The sequence below is a fragment of the Crocuta crocuta genome, unplaced genomic scaffold (genome assembly GCF_008692635.1).
Source record: "Crocuta crocuta isolate KB4526 unplaced genomic scaffold, BGI_CrCroc_1.0 scaffold17, whole genome shotgun sequence".
Taxonomy (NCBI): Eukaryota; Metazoa; Chordata; class Mammalia; order Carnivora; family Hyaenidae; genus Crocuta; species Crocuta crocuta.
In genome coordinates this window covers 7,522,857-7,537,659 of record NW_027532041.1, presented here as the reverse complement: position 1 = coordinate 7,537,659, position 14,803 = coordinate 7,522,857, and the positions used below count along the sequence as shown (strand labels likewise).

Sequence of the window (14,803 nt, the reverse complement as noted above, 5' to 3'; positions counted from 1 at the left end):
GTCAGGTGAGAATCTGCCATGTAAACCAGAGACTTTACTTCGGCTTCCTCTCAGGGCTTTTGGGAAATGCGCTCTCTATACCAGGTGCATCAGATCTGCTAACTATTGAGGGTGTGCCAGCCCGGTTAAACAGCACGACCTCTCCCTTCCAAGGAAGCCTACTGGAAGGAGGTGGAGAAGTAAGAGGCTCTTGCGACTCAAAGTGTGTCCCGTCCCGAGGACCGGAGGCATGGGCGTCGCCATCATCTCGAAGCTTCTTAGAAATACAGTGTTTGGGGCCTCTTCTCATACCTCATCAGTAAGAATCTGCACGTTGACAAGATGCCCAGGGGGTGAGTACGTTTGAGAAGGGATGGTATATAGAAGTGTGGGAAACGCGGTGCACTAAAATTCTACTAAGCAGTAGGGATTAGGCGGGGGGAGCCACTCTTCCTCTTCCTGGACTGGGGTCTTTGCTAGTGAGTGGCAGCGACCCGAAGCTGGCGGGCCAAGGTGCTGGACGAGGTCCGGGCGGCCCCGCCTGCCTGCCTGCCCCGCCTCCCTCCTGGGTCCCGGCCCGGCGCGCGGTTGCTGTGGCAGCGCCGGACGCAGACCGAGCCGTGGCTGCGGCTGCCTCCAACTCCTCCTCCAAAGGCCGCCCCAGACCCCAGGCTCTCGCTCAGTTAGCGTCTCCGCCATGCCCCGGGGGAGGCGCGGCGGCCGGGTGAGCGCCCTGGAGGGCGGCCCGGAGGAAGAGGCGCCCCAGGCGGCGGCCGCGGTGCCCTCCGCGCTGTGGGCGTCCCAGCTGCAGCCGGAGCCGGCAGCCGGGCAGATACTGCTCCGAGGCATCTTCGAGATCGGAAGGAGTAGCTGTGACGTGGTGCTGAGCGAGCGGGCCCTCAGGTGGTGGCCCATCCAACCCGAGCGGCCTGCAGGTGAGTGGTCCCGGCACCTCAATCTCGGTCTGCGCCTCCAGCTACGCCTCCCTCCTGCGCTTTCCATCCCCGCGCTTCCTCTCCGCCCTCCCCAGGCTCCTCCTCTCCCCGCGTCGCTGGGCCCCCGCCCGCATCTTCAGAACNAGGCTTCAGGCTACCAGCTCCTCCATCCCGCCATCCTGCCTCTGGGTTCGTTCCCTGGGGCAAAGTCACAGTCAGCTTATGCTTTGCAACGCAGAAGAAAGAATTGAGCCCCAAAGGGCCGGTGTTTTCCAACCTGCGGAAAGCTCCTCTCCTTCCCTCCAAACTGGCCAAGTTTTAATCCATCAACTTCTGCCCGTCTGCTGAAAGTACACGCATTGTACAGAGTACATCTACACGTGGGTTCTGAATCGAGCTCTCACTTTGCTGACTTCTGAAACTTTAATCCCCTTTGAGGATCTCTCTGGACTTCCCCATCCCTCACGTTCCTTGTCATTGTCTAGGATCAAGCCCTCTATGGCTTAGTCTAGAAACAGTTGACTTTTTTTTCAGTGTTGACTTTAAAATCCTCATCACGCTGCTTATTGCGCTTGCCTTTTATTGACTTCCGTTATTTAGAAATGTTACAGTGCTGTACTTCGAACTATTTCAAGTCTTCTTCTAGGAAGGATTCCCCAAAAACCTCCGGATGTGGCACTCTCTCTCCTGGCTAAGTACAAACTTAAGAATTTAAAAAACAAAACAAAACATTGCCTTCTGTTGCAAAACTAGGCACCTTGTACTACTTCTACTAAAGTATAGAAACATGTTACCGTCTTTAAAGTTTCCTGTACAAAAAAGCTAACAAAATGCGCTGAGTAGTCAGCAACTGAAGTCTGCCTCTGCTGTATATGCTCTCTTAACCAAAAGTACCTTCTACGTTAATTGAAATGGTTTCAGGTGTTTTGAAAGCCAAGGATGAATGTTTTATTGAACCTCTGAGTTAAAACCTAGGGATATGGCCGTAGAATTATTCTGTCAAGTTTTTAAGTCCGTTTGAATTTGGGGGATCTAGAAGTTTCTAAGTTACATGGAGTTTAGGTTAATCTACAAGAGCCAGCTTAACCTACAAGGAAGGTGAAATACTACAAAATTAAAATGAGACCTTGCTTGAGGAGCGCTCCTATAAGTAGGTGTTGCGGTCCTGGGACACAAAAACCAAATAATGACAGGGAAAAACGCTGTTGTAAATTACGTGGTGATGGAGGAAAAGGAGGCTTACTTTGTGTTCCTGGAAGTAGAATTTAAAAACCATAAAGGTTGAAAGTTTTGATTTTTTTTTTTTTAAATTTGAATTATTTTTGAGACCGAGACCGAGCATGAGCAGAGGAGGGCCAGAGAGGGAGACAGAATCTGAAGCAGACTTCACGTTCTGAGCTGTCAGCACAGAGCCCGATATGGGGCTCAGGGCTCGAAACCACGAACCGTGAAATCATGACCTGAACTGAAGTCGGATGCCTTGCCTAACCGACTGAACCACCCAGGCACCCCTTGACTTGGTTTTTTTAAACTTCACTCTAAATCCCTTACTTTCATCCAAGTGTATGATCTTAATGAATACCTAGTGTGCAACCTCTTTAGGCCTTTAAAATGGGAACTACAGAATCCAAGCACTTTAGTAAGGACTTGTATTTATAAACAGATGTTTTATTTAGTATTTAAAAAATTTTTTTAAATGTTTTATTTATTTCTGAGAGAGAGAGAGAGGGGCAGTGACAGCGTGAGCAGGGGAGGGTCAGAGAGAGAGGGAGACACAGAATCTGAAGCAGGCTCCAGGCTCTGAGCTAGCTGTCAGCACAGAGCCGGACAAGGGGCTTGAACCCATGAATCGTGAGATGGTGACCTGAGCTGAATGTTGAACTGAGCCAAATGCTGAGCCGACGGAGCCATCTAGGTGCCCCGAGATGTTTTATTTAGTAAAAGGAGTTGGAAAAGAAAAAGAAGGTGTTAAGAAGTAAGTTTAGGGGCTTCTTGGTGGCTCATTCGGTTAAGTGCCTGATTTTTCACTCGGGTCATGATCTCTTGGTTTGTGGGTTGGAGCCACATGACAAGCTCTGTGCTGACGGCTAGCTCAGAGCCAGGAGCCTGTCTTTGGATTCTGTATCTCCTCTCTCTCTCTGACCCTTCCCTGCTCATGCGCTCTCTCTCTCTCTCTCTCTCTCTCTCTCTCTCTCTCAAAAAAATAAAATAAAATAAAACCTTAAAAACAATTTTTAAAAAAGAGGTAAGTTTAAATAAGAGATGATCTCTGATGCGGAATTAGTGTAGATGGAATGCTGAAAGACCAGTGAAACTGGTGCAGATAATAGAGAAGAAGCTACGTCAGGATGACCATACTTGGGAAGACATGGTGTAGGAGGATGTAGTGGGGGAGACCACGGGTCCATTGCTCCTGGGCCCGTGACTGGCAGTTCCAGGAAGGGTGGGGGGAGGGCGGAGTGATGTGGGATCACTGGCCTTAATGAGATCATACCCAGGAAATATTTGCAAAGTCAGTTTTTTTGAACCTAAGAGTATCTTAGTTGTTGCTTTTAAAAGATTTTATTTTTTTTAGAGCGGTTTTAGGTTCACTGCAAAATTCAGCAAAAGGTACAGAGATCTTCCATATTCTCTCTGCCCTCCAGACTTGCACAGCCTCCTCCGTTATCCACATTCCTCACCAGAGTGGTGCACTTGTTACAATTCATGAACGTACGTGAACAACTTATCTCTGAGTCCATAGTTTACGTTATGGTTCGCTCTTGGTGGTGGTCTATGGGTTTTGACAAACTTCTGATGTGTGTCTTGGGGTTTCTCAGGGAAACAAGCTTGGCTATGAAATTTGAGGAGATCTATGGGATTACGGAGGCTGAACTCTGCCACTGTGTGCCACTTGCAGACTGGAGAACTGGGAAAGTCAGTGGTATAATTCAGACCAAATCTGAAGGCCTGAGAAGCAAGATCGCTGATGGTTTAACTCTCAGACTGGATCTAACTGGGGAAAAGGAAGGATGCTGAACATGTTTAGTTCACTGTCAGTACCTGGAAGAGTACGTGACACAAAAACAATTGTTGAGTGCATTTGATAACTGGCCTCAATGAACCTTACTTTTGGCTATTGCACTGTGCTACTTACTACACTGCTACTTACTGGTGATTTTTCATCACCTGCAAGAGTATCCCCTCACTTTTTGTTAAAGTATTGGAATTCTTTGCTACAGAAACATTCTTAAGCTAATGTTGGTCTCCTTCTCCACTGTGGGCATCCTCCCAGAAAGTTCCATCCTGCTAAACTTCAGGGTGGTAAGCACTGACCTGGACATAGACTGACCAAGATACCACCACTATGATTTAAAATATGTACACAGAATAATTTGACAATAAACTATTTGTAAAAAAAAAAAAAATACCTTAAAAAAAAAATATGTACACAGAAGGGCATCCTGGATTCAGAAAATGTCATTAACCGCAACACTACTTAATGGTCTTTCTATTGGAATTTTAAAATGTGGCCATTTTGCTTGTGAAATCATGACTTTATGTGTATAAATATAATTACCCAGTTAGCTGTGACCCAGAAAGGGACAGAATCCTGAAGAAATAGGAGAGGGATCAGGTGAGTTCTTTGAGGCCAAATGAGAGAAGTCAGACAAGTGTAGGGCATGGAATCCTCTCCAGGCAAAGCAGATCAGGGGTAGTACCACAGTGTGGGTAGCCCCCAACATAATCTCTGAAATTGGGGAATGATGTGTCAAAAAATAAAAATGCACAGAAAGGGACATGGGCAGATAGAAAATATGGCAAGTTGTCTAATCTAACTTAGCCCTTCACTTTGTGCTATTACTGGATGAGATACATTCCGAGTTCAAGATTTTCAAAAATATCACTAATTGCCTGTTGGCATTGTTCTAAATCTCAGCCAAGGACAGATTTCTAGGCATGTTTGCTTAGCAAGTTGTAAGCTTCTATTTGAAATGTTAGGTTGAAGCAGAAGATAGAAACGTTTTTGTGCATCCCCAAAGCAGGATCTGCTTACTGTACTGTGTGACCGGGTGATAATGCTTTCCCATAAAGGAAAAGCTACGGGTAAGGGGAGTTAGTAATGGAGAGGATTAGACGGTATTAAGCTCAAATTTTAGTACAGTTAAGAATGATCAATTTAGGAAAATCTGTGACAGGAATGCCGAATGCCCACAAATCTGCCATTTCACAGTGGGAACTTCACCATTCACTAATGGATAGCGCCTTGGCCTAGGGAAAACACGATGAGATCTTTTGTAGCCTCCCTACCCCAGCTATCTGTAATCTCCTGTCTGTGATGTTAAGGACATTTTCAGGAGTGGGCACCAAAGGACGTGTGGTCTTGTCTGTGACTACCAGAGCTATAACTGACATTAGGCAAGTAATTTAATCCCACCTATTCATCTGCAGAATGAGGCATTTATATTACACAATTTGGGTTGGAACTGTATATGTCTACTTACACGTGAGTTCCTTTTTCTTTTCTTTCTTTCTTTTTTTTTTAATAAATGCAGTACAGTACTATAAATCCTTTAAGATTTTCTTAACTTTTTCTCTATAGTTTTATTGTAAGAAAACAGTATATAATACATTTAACATATAAAATATGTGTTAACTGACCATATCATTGGTAAGGCTTGTGGTCAACAGTAGACTATTAGTAAAGTTTTGGGGGAGTCAAGAAGTATACATGGACTTTTGACCACATGTGAGTCACCACTCCTAACCCTTGCATTGTTCAAGGGTCAGCTATATATAGTGACTGAAAACTATCACCTCTGACCTTGCATTTTGGAGAAAATAACTATTTTTATAGACTTCTGATGTTAGGATATTGTAAGTCAGTCTCTGGTTTGAACGCTCAATAGAGTCAACAGTCTGATGTGTGTGGAGGAGCTGTATTTTACAGAAGGAGTTTCTCCACCCTAATGGAGAAACACTTGGGAAATACGGGCCCCTTGCTCCCCTTTTCCAGCTTCAGGGCATAGTGACGAGAGGTGGAGGGTCATCTCCGCACAGGGTCTGCTTTGGGAGAGGAAGAAACAAACCATTTTCTGATAGAGAATTGTTGGTCAAGCTAGTCATCAGATTTTTTTTTTTTTACGATGGGCAAAAGGACTAGCTTATTTTCAATTTCATTTCTTCTCCCTTTTAATCAAATTTCAGGGCACAGATTTTAGAATATGCCTGATTAGCATCTGAAAATTATGTTTTAAATGTTAAAAAGTTTCAAATCTTATGTTTTAAAAAAAAATTCTGGTTTTCATGGACTTAACTACTGCAGGTTACACAATTTCATGTTAGGTTTTTCAAAGGATTGTTTCTGCCCCAGCTCTTAGCTGAGTTGAATTAGAGCAGTAACCAGAAAATCTGAGAAAGCTGGGCTACAAGTTAAGGTCTTGAAAGTGTTTCTTTTAGGAGAGTTAAAATGATTTGCTTTACATTTGCTGGAAAGTTAGCAATGTGAAAGGTAATGTGGAAAAAGGTGAAAATGAGAAAACAATTTTAAAACAAGAGTTAAAGGTAGTTTGGGACTTAGCAGAGCTGGGTACATTCTAAGTATTAATCTGCCTAAGCTGTCTGGGAACAGATGTATGTGAAACAGATCTCAGTTCTCTGTTGTGTACATCCAAAGTGAGACATCTGTTGGTGGACCTTGTGGTCAGAAATAATGGAAGCAGGGGTTAAACCCCAAAATGACCTGTTACATGAATTATTGAAGGATTAATTACTCAGTAAAACCTGATGCTTTGATTCATCAGTCTACACGTTAAGAAAATCCTTCTTTAAAAAAATTTTTGGTCTGTCCCTAAGCTGTTTGAAGGCTGTCCCTGTAGCTGCATGTACTGTTTATGAAGTTTTTAAATGCTTTGGAAGGTCTGTTAACCTATTGTATAAATATTAAGTAGTTCTACTGTATAAATATTAGCTCTCCATTAAAGTAAATTGGTCCACACAGAGAAACAAATGTAGAATGGGTCTCTAAAGCATGACTGTGGAGTTACATTTTCTGTAACTGAATGTTCTGTATCTGAACTGTCCAATACAGTTGCCACCAGCCACGTGTGGCTCTTATACCTGAAATGTGGCTAATGTGACTAAGTGAATTTTTATTTAATTTTAATTTAATAGCCACCACATATGGCTAGTGGTGATTGGACACCCTGGCTCTAATGCATGCAGAGTGGAAATCGTTTATTTCTTTTACTCCTAGGTATTGGCTTTAATCTTTATAGTAAGGTAAAATTTCAAATCTTCACGTACAACTGATATGGTTACACCATCTGAGCTACCTACCTAAAGATAAAGCTACTGAGTTCAGAAATGCCGAAGTGGCAAAGTCCTTTAACATACTTTGTGAATCCAAAAAAAATACTTTTGTTTCTTGCAAATCAATAGATAGTAAAGTTGAAGGCTTGTCTATAAAAAATTATTGCATTATTCCTTATAGTAGTTATGATTTATTTGAACTGAAATTCAGCAAACTTAATCTCTTTCTTACTATAGAAATAGTATATACAAAATAAGTGGCCTGTCTACCCTGACTCCCCGAGAGTCTGTGTGTTAATGTCATTCTTTAAACCTGCGGCACCATCTGAAGGCGTGTATTTTTAAAAATTGATCTATTATATCCCCTTTCTTTTTGCCTTCCCCTACATGGGATCTTTTGGACTAGGCCTAGCAAAAAATTACCTTCCTAGGAGTGGGGAACAGTACTTGTGCTGAAGCCAAGGGACTTAAAAATTGAGAGTCTGATGGCCGGATCGAGGTTAGTAAACCAGAGAGGTAAATCCAGATGGGATTGTCTGAAGCAGGAAGATCTGAAGTACGTTGCTAAGTCTAAACATAAAGCTAAACAATCCAAGAGCCATGGCAGTAGATAGAGTGATTGACAGATACTCTGGATACTCAAGAGGATGCTATTGCCTAGACTAGGATTTTTGTGCTCTCTGTAATTTGGGAAAATGGACCATTGTTGTTTAAAGGGCGAGGGATACGCCTGGGTGGCTCAGTCAGTTAGGCATCTGATTTCGGCTCAGGTCATGATTCCTGGCTTTGTGAGTTGGATCCCTGTGTTGGGCTCTGTGCCGACAGCTCAGAGCCGGGATCTTCCTCCAGATTCTGTGTCTCCCCCTCTCTCTGCCTGCCTCTCTTTGTCTCTCCCTCTCTCTCTCTCTCTCTCAAAAATAAACGTTAAAAAAAAAAAGGGCTAGGGACATAGTAGACCGAATTCATTGTGCTTTCAGTAGTGCAGTACTCACTCTGAAACTTCCTGCCGTCCTGCTGAACCTGTTAGTTGACTGGGTCATTAGATGACATTTCAAATATTGACAAATCTGCAAACATCAGGCCTCAAAATGGCTGTCTTTGAATCTTCCATACGACTGTTTTCTGACAAAGTTTTACAAGAACTGTGGCAATGATGGGGGTGTGGTGCATGTTGGGCGAATGATTTTTCTCTCTGTGTGTGTGTGTGTGTGTGTGTGTGTGTGTGTGGTGTGAGCAAAGAAAATGAATTCTTAGTAGCCATGGTGTTTTAAACGCTCTTGAGTTTTCCAAAATCCGTATGCTCTGAAAGAAGTGAAAGGAAGAAGAGGTAAGTGGAGTTTGAAGGGAATTAAATCTTATGCTACCATTGGCATGGCAACCAGAAGTTGAGGATTCTTGATGTGATAGATGGCTGAATCCAGAGGCATGGAAGCAGGCAGGTACGTATACTGGAGAAAAAAGGGAAAAACGCCCCCCAAATTGGCATACTGCTATGTACTTAGGGTAAACTTAAAGATAAGTCTAAAATAACATACCAGCTGGCATCAGGGAATTCCTATGTATATTCCAAGATTTTAATCAAAAACAGTGTTCTGCAAACTACAGCAACACACCAGTGTCCAGGGTTTGACTGAAAACAGTGAACATTTATTGATGTTTACTCTGCCAAGTCTTGTGCCAAGTATCTCCGCTTGTTTAATCTTCTGAGCAAGACTACGTAGCCTTGGTAGGATTTTTCTTCCTAGGGCACAGAGATGTTAAATAACTTGCTCAAGGTCATACTAGCAATGGAGTTTAAAGCTAAGCATTCTGACTCTTGAGCCTATACGGTGCGTGTTCGGTACTGCTGCTTCCTCTATTAAGAAAGAAGCAATCCCCCCTAATGCTGTCGGGAGTCTGTCTTGTGTGTGTGTGGTGAGCATCATGGCCCAAACGGGGGGAAAAAAACCCCAAAAAACACTATAATACAGCAATAGCATTGGACGACTTTCAGATCTTTAAGACCCATACTTCCATTTCTGAGTAAATGATGAAACTGAGAGAAATGGGAACTTTTAAAGTAAAAAAAAACACTAGTATTTTATTATAGAAAACGTCAAACATAGCCAAATGTAGAAGGAATAATAGAAGCCTCCATGTACAACCCAGTGAAGGATGAGACTCTTTGTAATACAGAGTTGAAATATGTTTCAAGGCCAGTATTTTCCATCTACGCTCTGGCCGTTTCCCTTATTTCTCTGGAATAGCTGAAGAAATCCCTAGACCTCCTAAATTTCATCTATAAACATCTCACTGTGCATCTCTAGGAGATAAGGATTTAAAAAATAGGCACGATGTAATCACAAAACCACTATTCCAGTTTAAAATAATCCCCTATATCCTTAAATATCCAGTCAGTGTTCATAGTCCCCTAATTGTTTCTCTCTAAATCTAAAATACAGGGGAATATTAGTCCATTTTGCAGTTGGTTGCTAGATCTTTAATACCTTCTAATCCACTGATTCCTTTTTTTTTTTTTTCCTTGCAATGTTTTTCTGAACAAACTGAGTTGTCTGGCTTGTTTCTTGTAAGAATAGGATAGGCCTACTGGGGGCAAGTGTCTGTGAAGGATAAAATTGGGGGGAGACAGGTTGGGAGGGATACCCTTGTGACTCTGAGGCTTGTTAAAGGAGGGTAAGGCAGGCAGGAGCAGGGAGAGCGTCAGCCCATGATGCACATCTGGTCAGGTCTTTGCTTACCTATTGGTGAGATCTTGGTGGGGAAAGACTGCCCATTATGAGTCCTGCCTTGGGGGCGCCTGGGTGGCTCAGTTGGTTAAGTGGCTGACTTAGGCTCAGGTCATGATCGCACTGTGAGTTTGAGTTCTGCATCTGACTCTTGTGCTGACAGCTCGGAGCCTAGAGCCTGCTTCAGATTCTGTGTCCCCCTCTATCTGCCCCTCCCCTGCTCACACTGTCTCAAAAATAAAGAAACATAAAAAAAAAAAAAAAAAGAGTCCTGCCTTGGGCAGAAATGGCCAAACGTCTGCTGTGTTTAGTCACTGGAAAAATGTAACTTCAGCAACAAAGCTAAGGAGGAGCCCGAAGGGTCCAACAGCTGGAGGCTGTCAGCTAACTGCACCCTTTGCAGCAGAAAGTTCTTCCTTAAAGGGATAGGACAGCAGCTGCAGTGACCAGTGACGTTTATTGTCATCACTGTGAACTCAAGTATTCAACGGTATCAAATAGGTTTCAATTTACAGCAATGCCAGTTCTTACTAATCCTCAAATTGTCCAAATCCTGGCATTTTTGGATGAATGGGAGCCCTTCCAAGTTGACTTCTAAGGTTTTTTTTTGGCCTTCCCTCAACTGTCTCTGAGAGCTTTCTTGCTTTTTGGAGTGGCAAGACATTCCAGGTTCCTCTCCTACATGTCATGCCTCAGACATGGCATCAACCTGCTGATTAAGGAAGCTTAGTTCCTTTTACTGAGTAGTGGTATTTAGAGACCACACTTTGAGCTCCAGTTGTGCTCATTGCTAATAGTTTCCGTTTTCCAGTTTTTTTCAGAAAACCGCAAGGAAGTAAGTATTTTTCTCCTAAAAAGAAAACACATCATGGAATTATGCTGACACTTCCAGTTTAAATTCAGGACTAAAAGGTGTTTATTTTGTCTCCTTTCTGCCGTCCTTAAAATCTTGTTCTCTAACTGCAGTAATATCATTACCGACCACATCATCACTCCTTTGCTTTATCTTGTAATGTGTAAGTCACAGAATAACAACACCAAAGCTACCATTAACAGTATAACTTCTGGAAGCCATGTAAGATCATTCTGTAACTTTTTGTTATTGCTGCATACGGAGTACATACCACTCAGGCTATATGCTGTGTGTAGTCAAAGTACTGCATCTTTAAAACTATGAATGTTTTATTTATTTCTGAGAGAGACAGACTGCAAGCATTGGAGGGGCAGAGAGTGAGGGAGACACAGAACGTGAAGAAGGCTCCAGGCTCTAAACTGTCATCATAGAGGCTGACATGAGGCTCGAACCCACAAACCATGATACTGTGACCAGAGACACAGGTGGACACTTAACCTACTGAGCCACCCAAATTACTGTGTTTTAAAGACCCTTAAAATCATTCCTATCTGTAATGTTATACCCTCAAGCTAGTATGCAGAATTATCAGTTTAATTTTATTTGTGATTTTGGGCATTACTTTTTTAAAATTTAATTTTATTTTGTAGTTATATATTTATAGCATTCCGGAGTCAAACTTACTAAACAAACTATATTCTGGGAAGTATAACATTTCATCTGTGTCCTTTCTGCCCTTTTCTTCCTGCCTGTTATAGGTATGCTTATTTGTCTTTTCAAATTTTTGGTTTGTTCCTTTGTAAATATAAGCAAATGTGTATGTGTATACACCTATATGTGTATATATTCTCCTTACCCGACCCCTACCCCACTCTCTTAAATGCATGGTAGCATACCGTATGTTTTTTTTTCACTTTTATTTCTTTTTAAATTAGCAATATATGTGACATATCGCTCTATGGTGAGAGTCCATGTTTATTTTTATATCTCAACAATGATCTATTGTTTAATACAGTTTATTGGAGGATTGGGGTTGTTTCTAGTCATTTTTTCTATGGAAAATAGTGGTGTAGTGAAAAATTTGTTTTTGTGTTTTTTCACTTAGGTGTTTATTTGTATTTTTTCACTATATTTTTGGAATAGATTGCTAGAAGTGGGATTGTTGACTAAGAGAATAAATGCATATGTAATTTTTTAATAGATTTTATTTTTTAGAGTTATGTTTTAGGCTCGTAGCAGAATTGAGCAGAAGGTGCCAAGGTCTTCCATGCATCCATGCCTGCTGTATACCTTGCTTAATATTTCCAAATTACCTCTTAAGAGTAGTACTACCTTGCCTTTCTATTGTTATTGTATGAGGGCACCTGTTTCTGTGAAGTTTCTTCAAATGAGTATATTGTGACATTAAAAAAAAAAAAAACCTATCTGATCAATGAGAAACGGTATCTCAGCATAGTTTTAATTTATATTTTTACTCATTAAATCATTCATACTTTTAGCTTCTTTCTTCTCTACTTAAGGAGCACTTACTATGTGCTGAGTTTTCTGATAGATTTCAGAGATGCTATAATCAATTTGACATCATTTTTGCTTCCAAGTATTCATAATCTGCAGGAACATTTACTGGCAAAATTACTGGTGGTCTATTTTATGTGCAATTGAGATATTACAGGGCATTATAAATATACATGGAAATGTAACTAAAGGAGAAAATCATTTTGTTGGGAGGCAGAGGAGGAGGTCAGAGGGATGCTACAGAGAGATGTGAGGGTAAACTTGAATAGGGGCCTTGAAGCTTGGCTAGTAATTGACAACAAAAAAGAGTAAGGAAACCGTTCTAGGAAAACAGTAATTGTTTTGGTGGAGCGTACTTTGACTTATTTGGAAAACAAGACCATAGTCTGAAGAGAGTGTTAATGAGAGAGATGACAGTGCTTTGTGCTAAGTCACTGGTTTGGATAGGGCCTGGAATAACATGCTAGGAAGTTGGTGTCTTAACCACAGGGTTGAGTAAGGGGTAGCAAAATCTGAATGTCAGAAGATATCAAGTTTTTGTTTTTTAAAGTAAGTGAGTTTGGGTTTTGAGAAGACAGTCATGGAACCAGGATGGATTTTAAATGGGTCGTACGCTGAAAAGCCCATTTCAGTGGCTAGTATACCAGAAGATCCAGGAATAGTGTGTATATGGCAGGGAGAATGGAAATGTGAGGCTAAGTGAAAGGATATTGTCAGAGATAGAATCTGGAGGATGTGAGACTTGATGGAAGGGGAAGAGACCATGGTGATAACAGAGTTTTTTTTTTTTTTTTTTTTTACTTGAATGATGGAATGGATACTGAACATGCTAAGATTCTCAGATCAACAAAAGAGAAAGTCCCTTACTTGTATCGTACTATGAACCAACTATGCTGGTGACTAGCAAAATATCCAAACAAAAGGGAAATTGAAAGCTTGAAAAATGCATAAGGTGGAAAAATGGCTCCTGAAGGGACTGTTTGCTGAATCCTATCAAGCTCAAGATCTGTGTCCATTGTATAGATAAAGCACATCTTCTTGATCCATTCATCAGTTGATGGACACTTAGGCTCTTTCCATGATTTGCCTATTGTTGAAAGTGCTGCGATGAACATTGGGGGTACATGTGCCCCTATGCATCGGCACTCCTGTATCCCTTGGGTAAGTTCCTAGCAGTGCTAGGGGAGTTCTATCGTTAATTTTTCGAGGGACCTCCACACTGTTTTTCAGAGGGGCTGCACCAGTTTACATTCCCACCAACAGTGGAGGAGGGTGCCTGTTTCTCCACATCCTCTCCAGCATCTATAATCTTCTGATTTGTTCATTTTAGCCACTCTGACTGGCGTGAGGTGGTATCTCAGTGTGGTTTTGATTTGTATTTCCCTGATGAGGAGGGATGCTGAGCATCGTTTCATGTGTCTGTTGGCCATCTGGATGTCCTCTTTGGAGAAGTGTCTGTTCATGTCTTCTGCCCATTTCTTCACTGGATTATTTGTTTTTCAGGTGTGGAGTGTGGTGAGTTCCTTATAGATTTTGGATACTAGCCCTTTATCTGATATGTCGTTTGTGACTATCTTTTCCCATTACGTCGGTTGCCTATTAGTTTTATTGATTGTTTCCTTTGCCGTGCAGGAGCTTTTAATCTTGATGAGGTCCCAATAGTTCATTTTTGCTCTTGATTCCCTTGCCTTTGGGGATGTGCCAAGTAAGAAATTGCTGCAGTTGAGGTCGGTGTTGTTTCCTGCTTTCTCTTCTAGGGTCTTGATGGTTTCCTGCCTCACATTCAGGTCTTTTATCCATTTTGAGTTTATTTTTGTGTATGGTGTGAGAAAATGATCCAGTTTCATTCTTCTGCATGTTGCTGTCCGGTTCTCCCAGCACGATCTGTAGAAGAGGCTGTCTTTTTTCCATTGGATACTCTTTCCCGCTTTGTCAAAGATTACTTGGCCATACATTTGTGGGTCCAATTCTGAGTTCTCTATTCTATTTCATTGGTCTATGTTTTTGTGCCAATACTATACTGTCTGGATGATTACACCTTTGTAATAGAGGCTAAAGTCTGGAATGGTGATGCCTCCCGTTTTGGTTTTCTTCTTCAATATTACTTTGGCTATTTGGGGTCTTTTGTGGTTCCATACCAATTTTAGGATAGTTCTAGTTTTGAGAAGAATGCTGGTGCAATATTGATTGGGATTGCATTGAACGTGTAGATTGCTTTGGGTAGTAATGACATTTTAACAATATTCTTTCGATCTATGAGCATAGAATGTTTTTCCATTTCTTTGTGTCTTCAATTTCCTTCATAAGTTTTCTCTAGTTTTCATCATACAGATCTCTCATATCTTTGGTTAGGTTTAGTCCTAGGTATTGTTTTTTGTGCAATTGTGAATGGGATCTATTTCTTGATTTCTTTCTGTTGCTTCATTGTTGGTGTATAAAAATGCACCGATTTCTGTACATTGATTTTTGTATCCTGCAACTTTGCTGAATTCATGGATCAGTTC

At 41.6% G+C, this 14,803-nt stretch overlaps 1 protein-coding gene across 3 annotated transcripts in view; it reads left to right on the top strand.

Moving 5' to 3' along the window:
• Positions 1-676: 676 nt before the first annotated feature.
• CERKL (CERK like autophagy regulator) overlaps positions 677-14,803 on the top strand; it is a 108,504-nt gene continuing 94,377 nt past the window's right edge. For all 3 annotated transcript variants that reach the window (XM_077776381.1, XM_077776380.1, XM_077776379.1), the window contains exon 1: positions 677-914. In XM_077776381.1, the coding sequence (XP_077632507.1) occupies positions 677-914 (238 nt within the window). The remainder of the gene's footprint in view (positions 915-14,803) is intronic.